We start from the raw sequence: 19,378 nt of genomic DNA on the forward strand, positions 1-19,378 counted from the left end.
ACATTTTGATAAGGACCTTCTTTTCTATTAACCACTGATTATTAACTGAATTGCTGGATTAGACATTTAATTTCTAAAATATTCTAAATGAAACAAAGAATAAAATATGTTTCTTATTTTGACCAACAATTCAGTTTAAACTATTGATTTCTACATTTCACAAGCCTCTTTTTTCCAACATTATTATTATTATTATTATTATTATTTTTTAAATAGATAAAAAACTACTGATAATAAATCCAATAACTGGAGCACAAAAAAGAAGAAGAAGAAAAAAGAAGAATGACCAAAATCAAAGCAGCAGAAGCAGCAATTTTGACTGTGTAACCTACAAAAAGCTTTGGACCCTACATTTCCCATAATGCAACAACACTCTCTGTGCCTAGTAAACATTATGTCTTTCAAACTTCATGCTTCCATTATATATTGCAGACATCTGTTATGAGCAAATTGACTTTCATGTGCATAGTTAATAACGGATGGATTACAATTAGTTATAATACAATTTAGCAACAGAGGGCTGTTTGAAGTACTTTATTAAATGAAATATGCCAAACATTTGTAGGTTCCAGTTTGTCAAATGTGATTATTAGATTTAGTCTAGTGATACTCTGGGGCTTCTTGCCAATTCGTTTTATCTGCAGTCAAATTAACACTGAATGTATCTACAATATGTGTGGTTCAAAGCCCGAAATATATATAGACACTAGGGCTGCCACGATTTGTCGACTAGTCACGATTACGTCGACTATCAAAATCGTCGACGACTGATTTAATAGTCGACGTGTCGTTTGAAGCTTTGTAAGATCGCAAAAGACGCAGGAATAATAGCAGGATTTAAGAGTGTAATAACGGACTGAAACAGAAGATGGCAGCACAGCATGTACAAGGATGCCAGCTGCCGTTAAACCCCGAAGAAGAAGAAGCAGCTGTGTCCCAGAATTCATAGCGCGGCCCAGCTTAGTTTCCAACAATGGCGGTAGCTAGTTAGTTTTAATATTACTCTTATTATTCTTTCTGGGTCACAAAATAAACGTTTAACATATTTTCAGGCGAGAATGTAGCTGTGTAAACCTCAAATATCGGCTCAGTTTATCAGGACACCACATATTTTCAAAAGCGCTCCGACGTTTTCGGAGACGTCTGTTACCCACTAGCTCGATAGCTAGCCGGGGGCTAGGTCACTAGCGCCGTGAGAACACCGGACTCCCGGCAAATTGTTTTCAAACCCACCGCTGTCTTTCGCGACTCAGGTTAAATATATATGAGTCACTTAGATAAATTAAAAATGTTATTGTTTGGCTTTTTTTTAGTATTTTATTTGTTCCTGAGTAAATCGGTTTGGCTGAGATTAAAGTTATAGTTTTTACACAGCTGAATAAACGTCAAGCAGACAGCTGATTATCAGAAGTGTGAGATGCTGGAGAATATACTCCGGTGTCCTGTTATATTTTAGATAGCAAGGAGTTTATTAAACTTTACCGAAACAATCTGCAAATTTCATTAAAATTGAATAAACTATCATCTTGTCTTTATTTTTAGTTAGCACCTTAAAAGCTTAAAGCTGTAAGCTAATGATAGTTATATAAGAGCAGATGCTGCTGGTGCAATAAGCTGTAGTTTTATGTCCAGTGGATGATGATCTGATTAGTCGACTAATCGCATAAATAATCGGTGACTAGTCGACTATCAAAATAATCGTTTGTGGCAGCCCTAATAGACACACACACACACACACACACACACACACACACACACACACCTTTGTGCTTCCAAAAATAGTCAGTTTAGCAACAAATTGGATTAGCTGCCACTGAAAACAGCCCCTCATGGAGATGTACCATTTCTCCATGTTCAGTAATATTTAATATAAACAACAGAGACCTGCTCTGTTTGGAAATTACTGAACCCTCTGAGAAATTTAAGAGTTGTTTTTAGACAATTAAACTGCAGTATGATCCAATGGGCCAATACAACTACAGAATACTTGCAAATGATTTTCACCTAGTGAGGCCAGGTCCTGTGTTGTGAAGGACAGATCCAGAGAGTTAGGTCTCTCTGGCCTACGGGCTCTGGGCTGCCTGAGCAGGGCCTCTCCTCTCATGGTAACTGGAGCTTCCCCCTGGGGGTCTGTTGCAACAGTGCCCGACAGTGAGCTTTCTCCTGGGGGCACCGTAGTTTCCCTGCTTGTCCCCTCACTGCTTCCCTCTGGCTCGCCTTCATCACTTTCTCCGCCGCTGTCGCCATCCCCCTGGCCATGCCCCGTGTTGCTGTTGTTGTTGTTGGTGTTGGGTCGGGCCGAGCGGAGAGCGGTCACATTCGTGGACGCGTCTCTTTGATCAGGCTGCTCTCGTTCTTGGCTCAAAAGAGGCTCGTGTTCATCGGGGCTCGCTGTGATGACGCCGAGGGACAGCCGGCTGTCATCTGACCTCAGAGCTCCAGATCCATTGTGAGTTATGTTGGAGCCTCCAAAACCTGTCGCTCCACCTGTTACTATGGATGAGATCCCAGCACTGATGTGACCATTGACGGTGCCGTTAATGGCTGCATTGGCATGTGTATCCCGTCGAACAGGTAAGTTGTTTGTGCCTGTGCCTCGGTGAACCTCTCCAGCCGAATTTGTGCCCGTAACTGTACTAATGTTCATCTTTGTTCCCTCCACCTGGCGCAGGTTGGACTTTCCTGAGCGCCCAAACTTAAACCTTAGTGAAGAGGAGGAGGATTCCTTCTTGACAGGCTTGTTGCGCAGGGGCAGACTGGATGGTCTCTTGGGCAAGTTTTGCTGCTTGGGCAAGGGAAAGATGGTAGGGGGCATTGTGGCAGCAGTGTCTGATGTACCGGAGACCTCACTCGCCATCTTTATAAGTGGATAAAGCAGGCTGGAACTGCCAGGACTAAGTGGGTCTGGTGAGCAGAACTGCTTCTGGGAGTGCTCCATTAAGTTCTCATCCGAGCTCTCCTTCAGGTTTTTGTCTACTTCTTTAGGGTCCAGCTTTGTGGTTTCCAGGTCTTCTTGGGTAAGATGTAGGCACACGGGCACTGTGGTGGCCCCTGCGAGTCCCTCTGACTCAGAGATGATAGTGGTAGTCGTAGTAGAGGCTGAAGGGCTACCTCTCATGCCCATGCTGGTGGTGCTGCTTTCTGGGCTGGGCAGACGGGCGTTTGCTTGCTGCTGACGCTCCTGGTTGATGGAATTCCTGTTCCTCTCTCCGGTCCCAACCCCAACTCTACCAGTCAAAGAACTAGTTGCATCCACCTGCGTGTTCTTGGCTACACCTTCATGCTCTTCAATGTACGTAGACGAATGGTCTGTGTACGGGCCAGACTTTGGCGTCATGCGATTTCTGGATCAAAGAAACAGTGTTGAAAACCTCAGCAAGGTCATTTGAAACAATGAATACAATGACAGGATGTGGCTTTGTTGAAACATACCTCTCGTTGTGCAGTGTAGTGGACATGGGGTTGAGTGTAGGGCTGACAGACTTGGAGCGGTCCCATATGAGGAGCAGCTCCGCCAGACGCTCCTCAGCGCACTGAGCTGTGAGACGAGCCTCTGCGTCCTGGTCCCAGCAGTCCTCCATTGTCTCTTTCAGAGATCGAACCGCCTGGAAAACACAGCATATTATGGCTATTAACTACATGACTAGTATCAACAATATCAACACTGCAGTGCTTGTAATAGAAACACTTTCTGCATTTTGTCATTTATCCCCTAAGCTGGAGTAACTTTAGAAAATGAACTCTCCACCTGCAACACACACAGAGAAATTATAAACAATTGGGGGGTTTGGTGGTTTGCTTTGGACTATGTAATCAAGTGTATGTCCAATTGAACCAAACCCAGAGCTAGATTTCTGGAAACAGTGGTCATTTCGACTGCAAATTTTGATTTTGTTTTATTCATTCTTTTCACTAAAACTTCTAAGTTCTTAAAATTTTAGTGAACTAAGTATCATAAGACTAAGAGATATCATAAGACTAAATCTAAAGTTATCAGTTGATTTTTAGTGTTTTTACCGGTGAGATTAGCTTCACAAATTGTCCTTGATATCAATACGTCTACTCTTCTCTCCTTCTGAGCACTGGCATTTTGTTGCATTTTCATGGGCTGAGGCCATCCTCCCAGCCTGTTTGTTGGGAGCAGATCAAATTGTGCGTGTCTGACCTTACTGAGATTACTTCTGATTGGATCGCTTCCAAACTCGTCCTGCCTTTCTACACAACTTCATCATCTTCACCATCCACATGTACGCAAGTATTTTTGTAAACATTACTAGTTTTTCCCTCACACATAAACAGGATTTTGGAGCTACAGAAAAATTAGCTTCTGAACAAATAAAGCCAGGGTAAACATCTTTGGAAAAGATTGATGGGGAAAAAAATATTTTGCTATATAGCCAAGCTCCAAAACAGACTATTTCTAAGCTTTTTTGTTTGCGGAATTGTTTTGCTATCCTGTTACAATGTGGCAGTATTCTCAAAGCATTCTCATTTTAGCCCTATTCCCTACATACATACGCACCAGACTGTTCTCTTTCCAGGCCTCAGGGAATTTAGGCCTTTGCTTCTCCCTGGATACCAGAACTTGCATGTCCTCAAATGTTGGGTGGTTCCCTGCTTCCGCCTGGAAGGCCATCTGGTACTCTGGCACAGACTCTCCTAGGGATAAGCAGGGACAGGAAGAGAAAAGCCTCGTTTTAGATGTCTATGACATATCAGAAATACCCATTAAGTTTGTTAAAAATGCACCTTTCACCTGGTGCTTCCTTTCCTGAGCATAACACAAGTAGCTTTACAGTCTTTTCTATATTTAATGTGTGCCTTTTTCTTATTTTGTATACATTTTGTCTGTTTGCTATTTATTCCTGCTGTCTTACTATTTATATTTTACTCCTGCACAGTTGGTGTGCAGCACACATAATTTCGTTGTACATGCAGAATGACAATAAATGGCTATTCTGTTCTATTCTTAAGTTGCAGTCCCACAGTAGGAATGACTTAACACAAAGCAGATATAACTCACCAGGGAAAAGGTCAGTACATCTCATGAAGGTCTCCCAGTAGACTAGGCCTAGGGCATACATGTCCACCTGCTTTAGTGCTGCCTCACAGTCCCTCAGGTTCACCGCGCCCTCAAGCACCTCGGGGGCCATGTAACGGATAGTCCCCACCTGGAAGACAAAGAAGGTGTAAGTGGGGGTGTGGTGGAACTGTTAAACTGTCCAGAAATACTGTAACACCGACACAGGTGGGTTTTGTTTGCTGTGGATGTAGTTGGATCACATTATTAGATCTCATAATCTCAGCTTTGACAAAATATCAGCAGGCTATATCTTTGCTGACAAAGTGCTAAACTAAATGAATGCATATATGCCAGAAACCACATTGACTGTTTTCTATAGAAACATAATCTCCTGTAGCCTATAGCCTCTCCGTGTTTAGTTCAGTAGCCATGCCATTTTATTTCATCTGAACTTGATGCTTGTAAGATGCAGTCTATTCTTTGCTGTTTGCTGTCTACTCCCGTTTTAGTAAGCAAATACAGAGACGTGCTTAACCCTGACTGCCTGCCTCTGCTGCTGTCTTTCTAGTAGACTACACTCATCAATACAGGTGCATCCTCTGCTTCCTCCTGAACACTCACCTCACTTATAGCGGCGTTTTCCTCTTCCCCGTGCCGTGCTGCTCTGTTCCCTGTCAGCTTCATGGAAAGGCCAAAGTCGATAATGACACACGTGCCATCGGCTTTGACGAGGATGTTTCGGCTATTCAGGTCCCTGTGTGAAACCGCTGGCTTATACAAGTCTTGAAGGGAGAATTGCAAAATTTAGGCTAATTTCTTTTTCATTAAGGATGTTAGCATGTACAGTACTCCCAAAACCTCTCAGACAGCACACTCAAGCAGGTTTTGTGGGATTTGCTAATGAATGATAATTGATTAAAAAAGGCTTCATATATGCATAGATTCAGATTTCCCTCATTACTCACTGTTCAAAACAAGCTGCACTATTAACAGACAACTAAATCCTCTAATCTAATCTACAACAATGGGATTAAGATCATATCAATGGCCTCCACTTGCAGTATCCTTCTGTCCAGCAGAGGGTGCACTGAAGACTGCTGCAAGCTGTGGAAGTCACCACAGCTATGTGCTGCCTGCTATTGATGTGCAGGACCAATGGGGGGGCGGGGGGGGGGGGGGGGGCAAGAGATTCTGCTGTTAGCTGCTGCACAGAGCTAACAAACACCAGCTTCCTCTGTCCCTGTTGCCTGTGACTTTAGCCCCCTCTGTCTTTTTTCCTTTGCAAAATAATACAAGTTTATCTTGTTTGTGCTGCAAGTTGGGCTTACAGTCTCTCTTACTCACAAAAAGTATTAGTGTATCTTCTTTCCCATGCCATTTCTTAAAAAAGAAAAAAAGGAGGGCCAAGTGTAGCCAATCAGTCTGAGGTTTGGTGACTTGAGACTCTGGCTCCAGCGAGCTCTACGCTACAGGGATATTCGCATATTACCTCAATTCCTATCTCTCCTCTCTTGTTTGTCTCCCTTTTCCCCTCTCTCTGAGGCTAGCTTGAGGCCAGTCTATAAATACCCATGGCTGGGCGTGTGCTAAGTGTGTACGTGTGTTTTTCAAAATGCAGGGATATACAGCACTCTAAGACAAATTGACCCACGTGCAGCTGCAGTGTGCCGCAAGTAAGACAGCTGAAAGTACTAGGAACAGAGCGGAGAAAGAGAAACACAGGCTATCCAAAGCATTTCTTTAAAAAAACAAAACACAGCAACAAACTAACTGGGCTAAAAACAAAGATACTTTCCCATTTCCCACGACAATTCTTTAAATGTGTTTGTGCTTCAGTAACAGGAGAAAGCGGCAGTCTTGGTAGTAATTAACTCTAAATCTCTCTGTGTAGCTCACCTCCTTTAAAGAGCTCGGTGTGCAGGTAGGCCAGGCCGCGGGTGACAGAGTGAGCCAGTCGGCAGCTGCCCACCCAATCGTTGGTCTGGATGTTCAGGTAGCGACTGAGAGAGCCCTGAGAACCACATGGAGGACAAGAATATAGAGGACAAAGAAATTAAGATGGTGTAGGATGCAGAGTTTCACAGTGTAACTGAACCAAACATCTTATCACTGCACTTCCGTCGAGTTTTGAGGCAACTGCAGTGATTTTATTGTTCTGCAGTAGAAAAGTCATTTATGATTTAGATGAAAAAAATCTGGCATAAAGTTATGACATCTTATGATAGGTATCAGCAACAACTCTATGAAAACTGGTTAGTGGAAATTATATTGGATATTATTAATTTCCTGCTTCAATTATCTCCATCAGTCTTGGCTGGGCCTAGTGCACCAAACAACCCCCCCCGCCCCCTCCCTCCCAACACACACACATTTAATTTTTTTCTCTCAGAATCAATCACAAGGCAATTTGTGCATCCGTTACTACAGAAAATTACATTACATCTGTTCATTTTAAATTGATTATATTATCATTTACTTGAATGCATTATGTGTCCCAGTCTCCTATCCTGGACTGCACTGTGTTTCCATGACAATGTGTATTAGGACTAATGGTTATCATAAATTAGAGGTTCCTTTTATAGGCTGGACTGCAAGTCAGCTGACTAGTAATTAGCTCAAGGTTTGGACAACAAGCATATTGAGCTTTTTGCTAAGTACACATTAAAATTGAAGTTGAGTTCCTAAGAGTAGCTTTCAGCAGTCAGTGTTAAGGTTCTTTTTATGTGCCTCTTTTTAACCTACTCAACATTTTTTCTCTTCTCTGCTACATTTTGAGAATGGCTGGAAGCACACTTCCAATAATGACACTGAAAAAACAGGATAAGTTAGCCATTTTTGTTTGCAATAAAGACATGTTAGATGTTGGTTGTGGGAGATTTTACATAGACTGAAGAGGTTTTAATCATCTTCTCATGCTGCTACTTCAAATTACTATCTTCCTATTGGCAAAACACTGACAGGAAACACATTCAAATTATCAAGTGTGTGTCCACAATTTTCTCTCAGTGAACCTGCTTTAATATGTCCAGATGTTATGGAGGCACTATAAACAGCCAGTGTTTATGTTACCTTTCTAGCTGGAGAATGCCCTTTAATTGGCTGAGCTAGTGTGAGGAGAATTATTGATGCTGGATGCAGCATGAAATCGTATTACAGTTGCTGTAATTATTGACTGACTTCCTTATTAAAACGCCATGAGTTTGATTTGCTGCACCAGCTGTGTTTGCTTCTCCCAGAATTCTGTAGTATTAAATTAAACAGGCGTTGTCAATCCTCCATTACTCAAAGCTTAACAAATAGTTCAAGGAACAGCAGGTAAAAAGAAAAAGAAAACACTCTGTATGCTGAACACACATGCTTCATGTATAACACTTACATGGGTACTGCTTCCCCTGTACTCACATGTGGGTAGTAGTCCATGACCAGCAGGTACTCTGTGCGTCCCTCTGGGCCCGTCCGCTCATCGGCTGCCACGAACCGAGAAATGTTATCATGCTCTAGCAGCGGCAGCCGGTAGATAGAGCATTCGTTGAGGAAGTTCTGTCTGTTGGCTGCAGTAAACACCTTTACGGCGACAGGCCGCTCATCCAGAGAGCCGCAGTACACAGCTCCATATCTGCCACGCCCAATCAGCTGAAAGAGGTGGTGACAGCAAGAAATGCAGACTATTAATAGACTTCTTTGACATTCTAGACCTTTGGTACTTGTTTGTCTAGTAAGAGAATATCTGAATGAAGCGGTAATTATGTCTGAGTTGGTTTGAGTCCTATTACAGAAACACTAGCACACAGAAAAGACTTTTTGCAAACACGAAAGAGCCAAAAACAGAAACGGTAACAGAGGTAGGTACGACAACAAACCCAGACAGGCAGGGAAGAAGACAGATAGGAAAGAAAGTAAATTACAGGCAAACAGCAGAGTTAAACAGCCAAATCATTCAATTAGAGAGCTGAAAAAACAGCAAGCCATTAAGCCCCAAACAGTCTGGCTAAAAAGTCATCAGCAAGAGGTTAAGAACTGAATTTACCAGGGCATTTATTTCTGGGCAATTTTCATCTCCAAACATTCGTGCCTGGTTATAAAATCTACTGCGGGAAACAATGGACCCTGTTTTGTCTGAGTAAGGTTTGCTGGCTTTCCAGCCCTCAGTTTAACGTGAAGGAACATGTGCCTGCGTTTGATAAACTGCAAGGACAGTGTTCTGAATTCAACTCCTGCCTGAACAAAATGTCACTCTCTCTCTCTCACTGACTCTGAATTTAAACCCACTGAACAGATGTCAGAAAGAGGAGAAAAACATGCCTGCACCAGTGTCGTTGGGTCATTATGTTCATATCTTATTTCTCTCATGAAAGTACACAACGGAAATTGTATTTTCTAGCTGTTGTTCATTTTAACTGGCCTAACATATACTAACACACACACACACTCGCTTCTTTTTTGTGGGACAATCAACTGCTGTGACTCTTGGATCTATTTACTATCATTTTGTGATAAGGTGACTAAAAGCAAAGAGTTTGCTTATGTCTTTTAAAGAATATACTTTATGTACTAAAATGTAAGATTGAATGTTTTATTTCTTCTCCTAAAAGGTCAGTTTGAACCTTCGGGATCCCCGACAGCCGAAAACTGAATGTTTTAGGTCAATTAGTAGTTACTGACACAACTACACATATTTTTTCAGAATATTTAAGTGTTTACCTCTTTGAAATAAATGGTGAATACTACTAAGGACAAACTGGCAGGTTGATAACCAATCCTAGCTTTAAAAGGAAAGCTCATGCTTGCCATACACCACAGTGGGATAGTGCACTCAGCATGAGTCACAGACTGAGAGTCAGGCTGAAAAATGCCAGAATTTCATTTGAGGAATCAGGTTGTAAACAACCAAAAAATAGCCCGTGTTGCTTTGGAAATTTCAGCATATTGCAGAAATTGAGTTTGTAGGAAACTGAACTATGATGATGACATTAAATGGAAACATTTTAATAAGTGAAACTGTGATTTTGAAATTTTGCTGCCATCCTGCTGTCTCCCTGGACTTACTTTAATCAGATCCAGCATTAATTTGTATTCCAGTCCTTTGTTTATATTGCTAACGTGGCTGCATCCAAACTCTGCCGACTTCCTATCACATTATGAGCTCTCCCTCTTTAGTATCAGGATTTCAGGATCCTGTGACAGTGTAAGCACATTTCTATTTTTGTATGCCTGCCCCTGTCACTGAATGCCTCCTGTTGTGATCAGATGATAAAAGTCACATTGAAATGACAAACATAACCAGAATCCTTGATGTATTTTGAGTGCATTTTTGTTTTCTCCTTTCTCTTTCTAGCTTAGAGTCTCTGTACTCTCAAAAACACACTACCTTGTGCAGAGATGCTGGAGAAGCAACATCATCTCTTTAAAGAAAAAAAAACAAAAAAAAAACACCAGTATAAAGGCCTCAGGATTTGGAGGAGAAAAAAAGAAGAAGAGGGATTTACTTTACTATTTTCACATACATCCCTATTGTACCAATTAAAAACTAAGAATAATGTGCTGTGTGGAACCATGGCAGTAATCTTACTAAATCTAGAGTATTTAAATAGCTGGACAACAATTCAGTCATGGCTGTATTTTCTTCCTATTGGCTCATTTGATCATGTTGAGCTGGCACATCCCACCGCTACACTAAATACTCTGGCTCTTTCCTGGGCCAGAAAACAAACTGATTCAACTTATGAAAGATGACTGCGCAGCTCCAAACTAAATATATTCCAAGTCACAGCTCCTGCAGCCACAAAAGAGGACAAGGAGTCTGATGTGCGCACTGACCTCCAGCAGTTTGAGATTGTCCAGGTCCAGAGAACTTTCCGAACCCGCAGCTTCCATCATATTCAGATTGTGAAGGCCTTGTTTGCCATTTCCTATAATACACAGGATACAAAAAACACAAATATATAGACACATTTATGTGTATGAATGTGAGAGTGAATGAATAGTGGTATTGTAAAGCGCTTTGGGTGCCTTGAAAAGCACTATATAAATCCAATCCATTATTATTATTTAAGCAAAACAACAGCTCTGATTTAGTTAATCAAATTCTACCAAAAAACATTTAAAAAGCCTTGAATAATGAATTCTCTTCCTCACACCTTGGCGTCATGGCAACTCACCATGCATCATGCGGTAACCAAAGAAGGCTGCTGCAGCTACCACAGCCAGCACGGAGACTGTTGCCAGGGCGATAATTACCGTCTCTTTGTAGCCCAGTGTGGGAGGATCTACAAGCAGATGAAAACATTGTAAATAAAAGTAAAAATCAAACTGTGACCTTTCTGTTATATTTGGGCCTGAGGCTGGGGGTTAATGGTCAAAGCCACTCTCTGGCCTTTGATTTCTAAATAAGAGTCAGAGGAAAGAAATGTACTACAGCTACACCCAGCTACCAGTTCTAAAAGGTACAGTCTGATGCAATGGAGCACAAGAGATGTGCAATACAACAGTATTGATTCATTTATGCCTATAAAAAGGGTGTAAATCTTCACGAGCATCATCAGATAAAAATACAAACCATTACCATTAAGAAGATTTTATTTAAATCAGGTGATTAAAACAACATAACTGGACATTTTCACAGGTTTTTTTTTTCCTTTTTACCACGGCATAGCTTAGGGTTTTATCTCTTTATGAAGCGCCTTGAGGCGACTTATGTTGTGATTTGGCGCTATATAAATAAAATTGAATTGAATTGAATCTCTACTGTAATTCTAAACTGTAATTACATTCAGTTAAATTTTATTTAAATTTTATTTATACCACACCAAATCACAACAACAGTCACCTCAAGGCGCTTTGTATTGTCAGGTAGATCCTACATACAGAGGAAAAACCCAATAATCATATGACCCCCTATGAGCAAGCATCTCTGAAAACATTAGAGCACTTATGCAAATATGTGATGTCTTGATAAATCGAGCAGATATTTGAAGTTTACACAGCACCATTCTCGCATGAAAATATCTTAAAAGTTTATTTTGTGACCCAGAAGGAGTAATATTTCAAACTCCGCCACTCTGTGTTCCTCCGCCACTGCCTCATTTGAGTTTTGGACGAAATGGATTCTGAGATATTGCATTTCATCATTTCGAGCTGATTGGAGACCAAAACAGCCAATCAGATTTTTTTGCACGAAGTCTGTGATTGGCTGGTTTTGTAGCACAAATATAACGTGTAGAGAAAGAGTTGAACATGCACGGGCAGAAATGTTGAGAGCGCAAGTAACACATTGCGAGCGAGCGCAAATGCAAAAACTGAGCAAGCGGGGCTGCTATTGTGTGTGTGTATGGATAATAGCAAACACTGAAATACATTTTCAGCAATGAATTTTGTTCACTCAAATTTAGCTTTTCTTTGCTCAAAATAAATTTCTCCTCAAAATGCAACACTTGCACCTGCAAATTTTTTTTTTAACATGTGCTCAATTTTTTTTTACGTGCGCTCAGAATAGTGGCACAAAAATAACGCCATACACAACCAGTAGTAGTAAGATATACTGGAAAGTTTGTTTTACTATCAATTATTTTTAAATCCTGTTTCCATCGATGATTGTTATCTGTACTTGTACAGATAATTGCTTCTATCACATACGGGCACAAGGACACACATTTACGCACCAAGCTGAACAGTGGTGCAACACATATTCCAGCAGGGTTTTTTCTTCTTTTCTGCTCTTGTGCTGAAGCAGCGTGCCAAAATACAGGTAAGAAAACACAGCTTGTACTAAAAATGGATGTATAATTTAAGGAAATGCATTCACTATTATAATTTCATGTACAACAGGATTGTTTTTCCAAATACCCCTATACTGGTGGAGTCCCACAGAGGCTATTTTATTAATTGCTGTCTGGAGCACTGTGAAAAACATTGTTTTTCCTCTTCCGAGGTTACGCCCACACTAGCCCGGATAGATTTGAAAACGCTGCACGTCCACACTACCGTTTTTGGTCGTTTTCACAGAGTTGCGCGTCCACATTGAAATGGCCAAAAACGCTTACGTTCCAGTAAGTGTTTTCGGCCAGTAAGAAGATTCAACCTGCCTCATTTCGGTCTGCCACTTATTTACTTTCCGGCTCTTTGAAATGTCATGGCAAAATATCGAGGAAAAGCACAGAGTTTTTTTAAATAGACTAACAATGAGGTGGAGTTGTTGCTGCGAGTAACACAAAAGTACAAAGTTGCAAAAGCAAGTGAGAATTAAAGAATTTGAGGAAAAGCTATCTGTAGCATGTACAGACTGATATTAATCTTTAATAGGGCTGTCAAAATTGCCCTCCGCTATCTTAGTTTAATTGGTCACATGACTGCATCACATGACTAACATGCGTCAATGTTTTAGAAATTCTCCGTTTTCGCTGTCTACACTGCGATGCGAAAGCACAGTTTTCAAATGTATGTTTTCGAGAGCATTTTCAAAACGCTGCGTTTTCCATGAGCGAAAACGCCGTCTCAGTGTGGTCGGGAGGCCAAAAGGGAGAGAAAACGGACAGACGGAAGGACGTAGCCTTACTCACAGATGTAATCATAATATTAAAGATAAACCATTTGCAACTCTATAACACACATTTACAAAATGACAATGCTGCACCACATGCACATGGGTTACGTTAGCAAGACAGGTAGCTGAATATTGTTTTAAAAGCTGTGACAGAAGACAGATTAAAGATGATGAGAGGAAAGCAGAAATACATCAAAATAACGAGACCAGTGACTAGCTGTGCTCTTAACTACATTTCACATCTCGGATAATGCTAATGAGGGAGTTGTTGATGGCAAAAGGGAAAAACGTACACTGCATAAAGGCAGAACAAGCAGCCTGTTAAGGACTTACTGGATTGCTGCATTACAAAACTTTTCATAGTATAATTATTTATTGTGTTTGCTCTGTGGTGTAATGTTTGGCTGTTTGTTTAATTTCTTCTTTCTTTGTATTCTATGAACAGAAGAATATAAAGGGGCCCATTAATGCTTAAATTATATTGGTGATGACTGATGATGCAATTGGAAACCAAAAGGGAGGTAGGGGTGCACAACAAATGGAGATTAGCAGGTTAGTGGTGTTAAACTCAGAATCTCCTGTGTCATAAAGTTGGCTTTTTTTCACCATGGTAAATTATAGAATTTCAAGAGTTTCTGTAAAGAGGAGTGGGCCAAGTAGTCTCTGCCGCATACTAAAATCATGTTTTGCTTCAGGATCAAATACGTAACTTACTTTTTACTCAATGACTGCAAATTCAGCAGGAGATCAAATATTTTTCATTGATCCTTTGATTTGCAGCCAGCTTTCTGCTAGGGATACATGTACAAGGTGATGCCTGCTCTAGCATGCAGCCATCACCGCATGCAGCATAAAATAAATAACTTGTGCGATAAATATACAGATTAACGATTTTCTGCAGCATTAACATCTCATCCTACTTATAAAAATGCTGCAAACTGGTATATTTTCTATGCTGTTCAATAGATTTTTAATACCATTTTATCCTCATCATCTGATAATAACCCTGATTGGAGTAGCTGGCACTTATAGGAAAGATTTTTATGCTTACATCTATTTTTATGCTAGTGCACCTGGAGCCAGAAGTAGACTGACCGGCTTAACAGAGAAAACTGATAACCACTGTCATGACGCACATCACCTCTAACTGAGGGTTTAGGTTTTGTCGAGCCAGCTAACACAGTGTTTAGCTGTGTTTAACATTGTTCCTAGAATAACATTTCACACAACTTTGCATTAAAAGGTACAGTCAATCGTTTTTTGAGTTTATTAATGGGGAAAAAAATAACACTATAAAAAATGGCAAGAATTTCAAAGCAATGTTTGATGATCTTAGTATAATACTTTGGCTAAATAAAAACAATTACTGCTGCTTTGGTAAAAGCAGTAACTCTCGCTCTAAAGTGGTCTACAAAACAAGCAGATTTTAAACATACTAAAAAAGTACGTTGCAATTTTTCTTCCTTCCCAAATAGCAAGTCACCCACCGCACACAACTATCTGAATGCAATTTTAAGTATTTGTGTCTGAAAATGTTTGGGTGTGCCGTAAAGAAAAGAAGAGCTCAAATAAAACAAACATGAATGGCCCAGGGAGCAGTTTATGAAGAGAGAAACAGAGGATGTGTGGGAAGTGAATGTTAAAGAGAAAAAGAAAATATGTAAAAAAGAGAGAATAGTAGGCAGATGGTCGGCTGTTTTTGCTTACCATAACAGATAAAAGCAGTTAGCTGAGGTGGAGACAAGCAGATATTAAATATTTTAACACTCGCACCCTCACATATACTACTACTGTGCACAAACAGTGGAGAGTCCACAAACACACTTTCTTGCATCTGTTACAAAAGTCAACACAATGGATATGTCATGAAACACACGTATTTTATAAATAATTGATGGCTTCCAGACCCTAAGGGCAACTCTGACTGACATACTACAATGAGCATGGATGTACACACTCTAGTGCGCACACGTGGGGGGTTGACTAGGCTCGGCTGAAATGCCAAGGTCACAGAGTTCATAATTAACAAGAGTGTTTTACAGGAAGTCATGTGACAGAACATACCAAGAGACTGTTAGAATCTCCCAACCATCCCAGACAGTGCCAGCTCTGCTGCCTTAAGAACATCAAAGAGGCAAAACTGAAATACAGGAGCATTTGCATTAAGCTTTAAAAAAAAAAAGAAAAGGAAATTTATATTTCACCATTGAAACTTATGTGACAGCTGTAGTCGCTAATTAAAGCGCATCTTAAGATTTTGATGTGATTTTGATGTTGACGAATTAAAGTAGTTTTAAAGTAGTTCACTATTTGGTCAGAAAAGGGGTAAATTCTCACACTGGAGAAATGAAAATTAGCAAATACCCCTAACCAGGGCTCGCAAAATCTGTAATAAACTCTCTTTTCCAAAGATGAGTGATTCCTCAATCAGATACAGGGCTCGCAATACGGGCTAGCGATTTTTCCAGTCGGGCTACCAAAATCTCTCTCTGCCCTGCCCTGCCCGTCGGGCTATCGCAGGAAGGAAAAATATATGTCAATGCTTTTGCATTCTTTCAGAAATGTAGCTGGGTAATTATGTCATTGGCATCGGTGAGCCACTGTCAATATGTGACATATTGAAATCCAATTGAATTTGTGCTTGTTTTTTTGCTTTCACTTTGCAATCACGTGAACTGTGTATAGAGAGCGACAGCACTGATTGGTGAGTGATGATAATTTGTGCACCAATTCCTCTGACATCGTCTTATTAATCGTTAGCTTACTACGCAAACATGACAAGTGAAATCTCCGGCAGCAAGCTTAAACATGTGAGAGGTTGATCACGCAGAGAATCGCTGAGGGTTATGTGAGTGCGTGTGTAAAAGCAGCAGGATATATATTTTAGTTCAGCTGAGCCAAATAAGACAGGTCAGGGTGAAGAAGTGACAGCCAAAGAAAAGCTTACCACAAAATGGAAAAGTTATGACAAATCAGACTATAAGGCAAAAAGAAAGTGCAGCTTTATGGTTTCATGGACAAAAGAATTTCTGTGGCTGCGATATGACGAGCTAAATAACCAGGGCTGCACATAAGTGGTCCGCAGGTGCGCATTCGCTGTCAAAATAAAAAACGCGCACAAGATAAGAAGGTGCAACGCGTGTTTGCGTACATACGATTTTCTGGAAGAGGACAGACATTTGTTTAGAACTCTTAAAGATGTCGAAGAAGCAAGCTCCTTTAAGCAATTACTTTGGTTTTCCTCCACCTCCAAACAAATGTCAGAAGTAGTCCGAACCACAAAAGAAGCACGTATTCTCGGAAAAGCGGTTGCAGGAGGTGAGCTGGCTTCAAACAAATGATGAACGCACAGAGATTTGGTGCAGAATGTGCCGTGAAAATCCCACTCTAGTGGACAAAAACAGTGCTTTTTATATGGACGCAAACACGCGTTGCAACTTCTTATCTGGTGCACGTCTTTTATTTTGACAGCAAATGCGCACCTGCAGACCACTTATGTGCACCCGTGTAAATAACATAATGTTCTGCCGGGTGTGTTGTTGGTTTTCTCTCGATTTCTGAGTCGACAAGCGCCTTTGTTACTGGGACATGTAATTTTAAGAAAGGCCCCCATTAGAACCCATGAGAAATGCAAGAAATGCATTATTGCTCAGTCTGCAATATCTTTACCGGAACAAACACCAACTGCAAATAACATACTAAAAATAAACCTGGAAAATCTGTTTAGAACAGCGTACTATGTTGCAAAGAGTGAACTACCACTGGCAAAATTTAGCAGCCTTTGAAAACTTCAAAAAGCAAATGTCCTAGATCTTGGTTCCACTTGCCTCTTACCCGTGACTTCAGTGGAAATTCAGGATCTGACACAGACTGATTCATGTTCTACACAGTTCTTACAAGTTCATAGAAATTTCTGTTCAATTAGAACCAAGTATTTGAGTTGATGATTGTAATTTTTATACAATGTTGTAATTTGTGTTTCAACAATTTTTTGATTAATGTTTTGTTTCCGTTATAATAATATACTTTAATGTATAATATTATAACGGAAACAAAACATCAATCAAAAAATTGCTCTGTTTTTTATTCGGGCTACTTAAATTTATTTTGGGCTACCAAAAACTGAAGAGTCCCTGCCCGAAGGGCTACCAGGGACTTTGAAATTTTGCGAGCCCTGCCCCTAACCCTAACCCACATAGTGGAAAGTCAGAAATCATGTTATTAGAATTATAACTTTTATTTACTTAGTGGTCAGAAGTTCAACAAGACATAAGAACTAAATTCTAAATCATCTCACCATTGAGTGAATATTTGGACGAAGTTTGAACGAGGTTTCTCCAGGAGTTGTTGAAATACCTTGTCCGGGAGAATGTGACATACATAGGAGTGTATAGATAACTTAAAAATGTATCTCCAGCCGCAGGTGAATGAATAATTTTTGCAGTCTTTCCAATTTTTCTCTTCTACGTCTAAATCTATTTCATTTTAGTAACTAAATTAAAAAGTGCCGATATACAAAGGTGATGCACTGTCCCTGCTCCTGTATTGCAGCCACAGCCAAAATACATTCAGAAGGTAAGATGAGTGCTGAGAACCCAGCTCAGTGGTAGGAATAAGATCTGAGCTATCGATACATATGCTACCAGATCAGATACCCAGCTAGAATAATATGCTGGCCACAGGAGGAGACCCAATACTACTGATGTCAAAACATAAAATCTCCTCACAATATAGAGGCTTCTACCCAAAGTCCAGCGGCAGAAACAAGAAGGATGAGAATTATTGCCAGAGCTACAATCCAGGAAGAAACACACAAATACATCAAGAACATGGGTCCACAATATGAGCTCCTCCAAGAATGGCTCAGGCAGAGAAGACAGATGGTGATGAAGAAAAGGAGGAGGAGCTATCATGTACCATTGACAAAGGAAGTAGCTGACATCAAGAAAACCTACAACTAGCTAATAAAGGCCCATCTAGAGGACGCCGCGGAGGTTCTGATTATGGCAGCACATGAATATGCCCTAAGCACCAGATCCATAGAGACAGGTCTTTCACAGCCAACATGACAAGTTACAGCCAGTGAAAAGTACTGAACTGGAGACAGTTGAATACTTTGTAACAGGATGTAAGATGCAAGCTGGGACATTGTACAGGCACAACCAAGAAGCTGGGATAGTGTAGAGTAGGGCTGCTCAATTAATCGAATTTTAATCGCGATTCCGATCTGGGCTTTCAACGATCATTAAAAATGACTGAGTCGATTATTAGCCCCTCGCTCATGCTTTACTGCTCCGTGTGGCAAATCGAGCGCAACTCTCTGCATTTCGAACACGCGTCACAACAGTTAAGAGGACCCGAGGGAAGCTCGGAAAGCTAAGCAGGAGTTATTTGGAGAGGAGAGTGACTGCCGTTGGTTGAAAAGAGAGGTAAAAAAAACTTCAGTGGTGTGGAAACATTATGGGTTCGCGGAGTCAGACGTGGATCAAGTAGACACAGTGTGTAAACTTTGCTACAGTGTCGTAGCTGCACCACAGAGCAACACTGCAACGTTCACTAAACATAGATGTTTACATTTTTCATTTATTTTTTATATTGCAAACATTTGTACTGTTATCAGTATTTGCACACTATGTTATATTATTTTTTGACAATCTTTAAAACCATTTTTCAATACATTGTTATTGTTAAATAAATATCGTCAAATAATCGAGATCTCAATTTCAGTGAAAATAATCGTGATTATCATTTTTGCCATAATCGAGCAGCCCTAGTGTAGAGGAACTTCTGTGCTGCCAAATGGATTAGACATCCCT

General features: G+C 40.5%; 1 protein-coding gene across 1 annotated transcript in view; it reads right to left on the bottom strand.

Annotated features, from left to right (window-relative positions):
- LOC101485979 (bone morphogenetic protein receptor type-2) overlaps window positions 1–19,378 on the bottom strand; it is a 42,362-nt gene that overhangs the window by 1,832 nt on the left and 21,152 nt on the right. Inside the window, exons 4-12 of the mRNA XM_004570437.4 lie at window positions 11,182–11,289; window positions 10,841–10,932; window positions 8,426–8,656; window positions 6,920–7,034; window positions 5,645–5,805; window positions 5,024–5,171; window positions 4,523–4,659; window positions 3,433–3,605; window positions 2,005–3,344 (exon numbers count right to left, since the gene is read on the bottom strand). Of these exons, the coding sequence (XP_004570494.2) occupies window positions 2,005–3,344; window positions 3,433–3,605; window positions 4,523–4,659; window positions 5,024–5,171; window positions 5,645–5,805; window positions 6,920–7,034; window positions 8,426–8,656; window positions 10,841–10,932; window positions 11,182–11,289 (2,505 nt within the window). The remainder of the gene's footprint in view (window positions 1–2,004; window positions 3,345–3,432; window positions 3,606–4,522; window positions 4,660–5,023; window positions 5,172–5,644; window positions 5,806–6,919; window positions 7,035–8,425; window positions 8,657–10,840; window positions 10,933–11,181; window positions 11,290–19,378) is intronic.

The sequence above is a fragment of the Maylandia zebra genome, linkage group LG23 (genome assembly GCF_041146795.1).
Source record: "Maylandia zebra isolate NMK-2024a linkage group LG23, Mzebra_GT3a, whole genome shotgun sequence".
Lineage (NCBI taxonomy): Eukaryota > Metazoa > Chordata > Actinopteri > Cichliformes > Cichlidae > Maylandia > Maylandia zebra.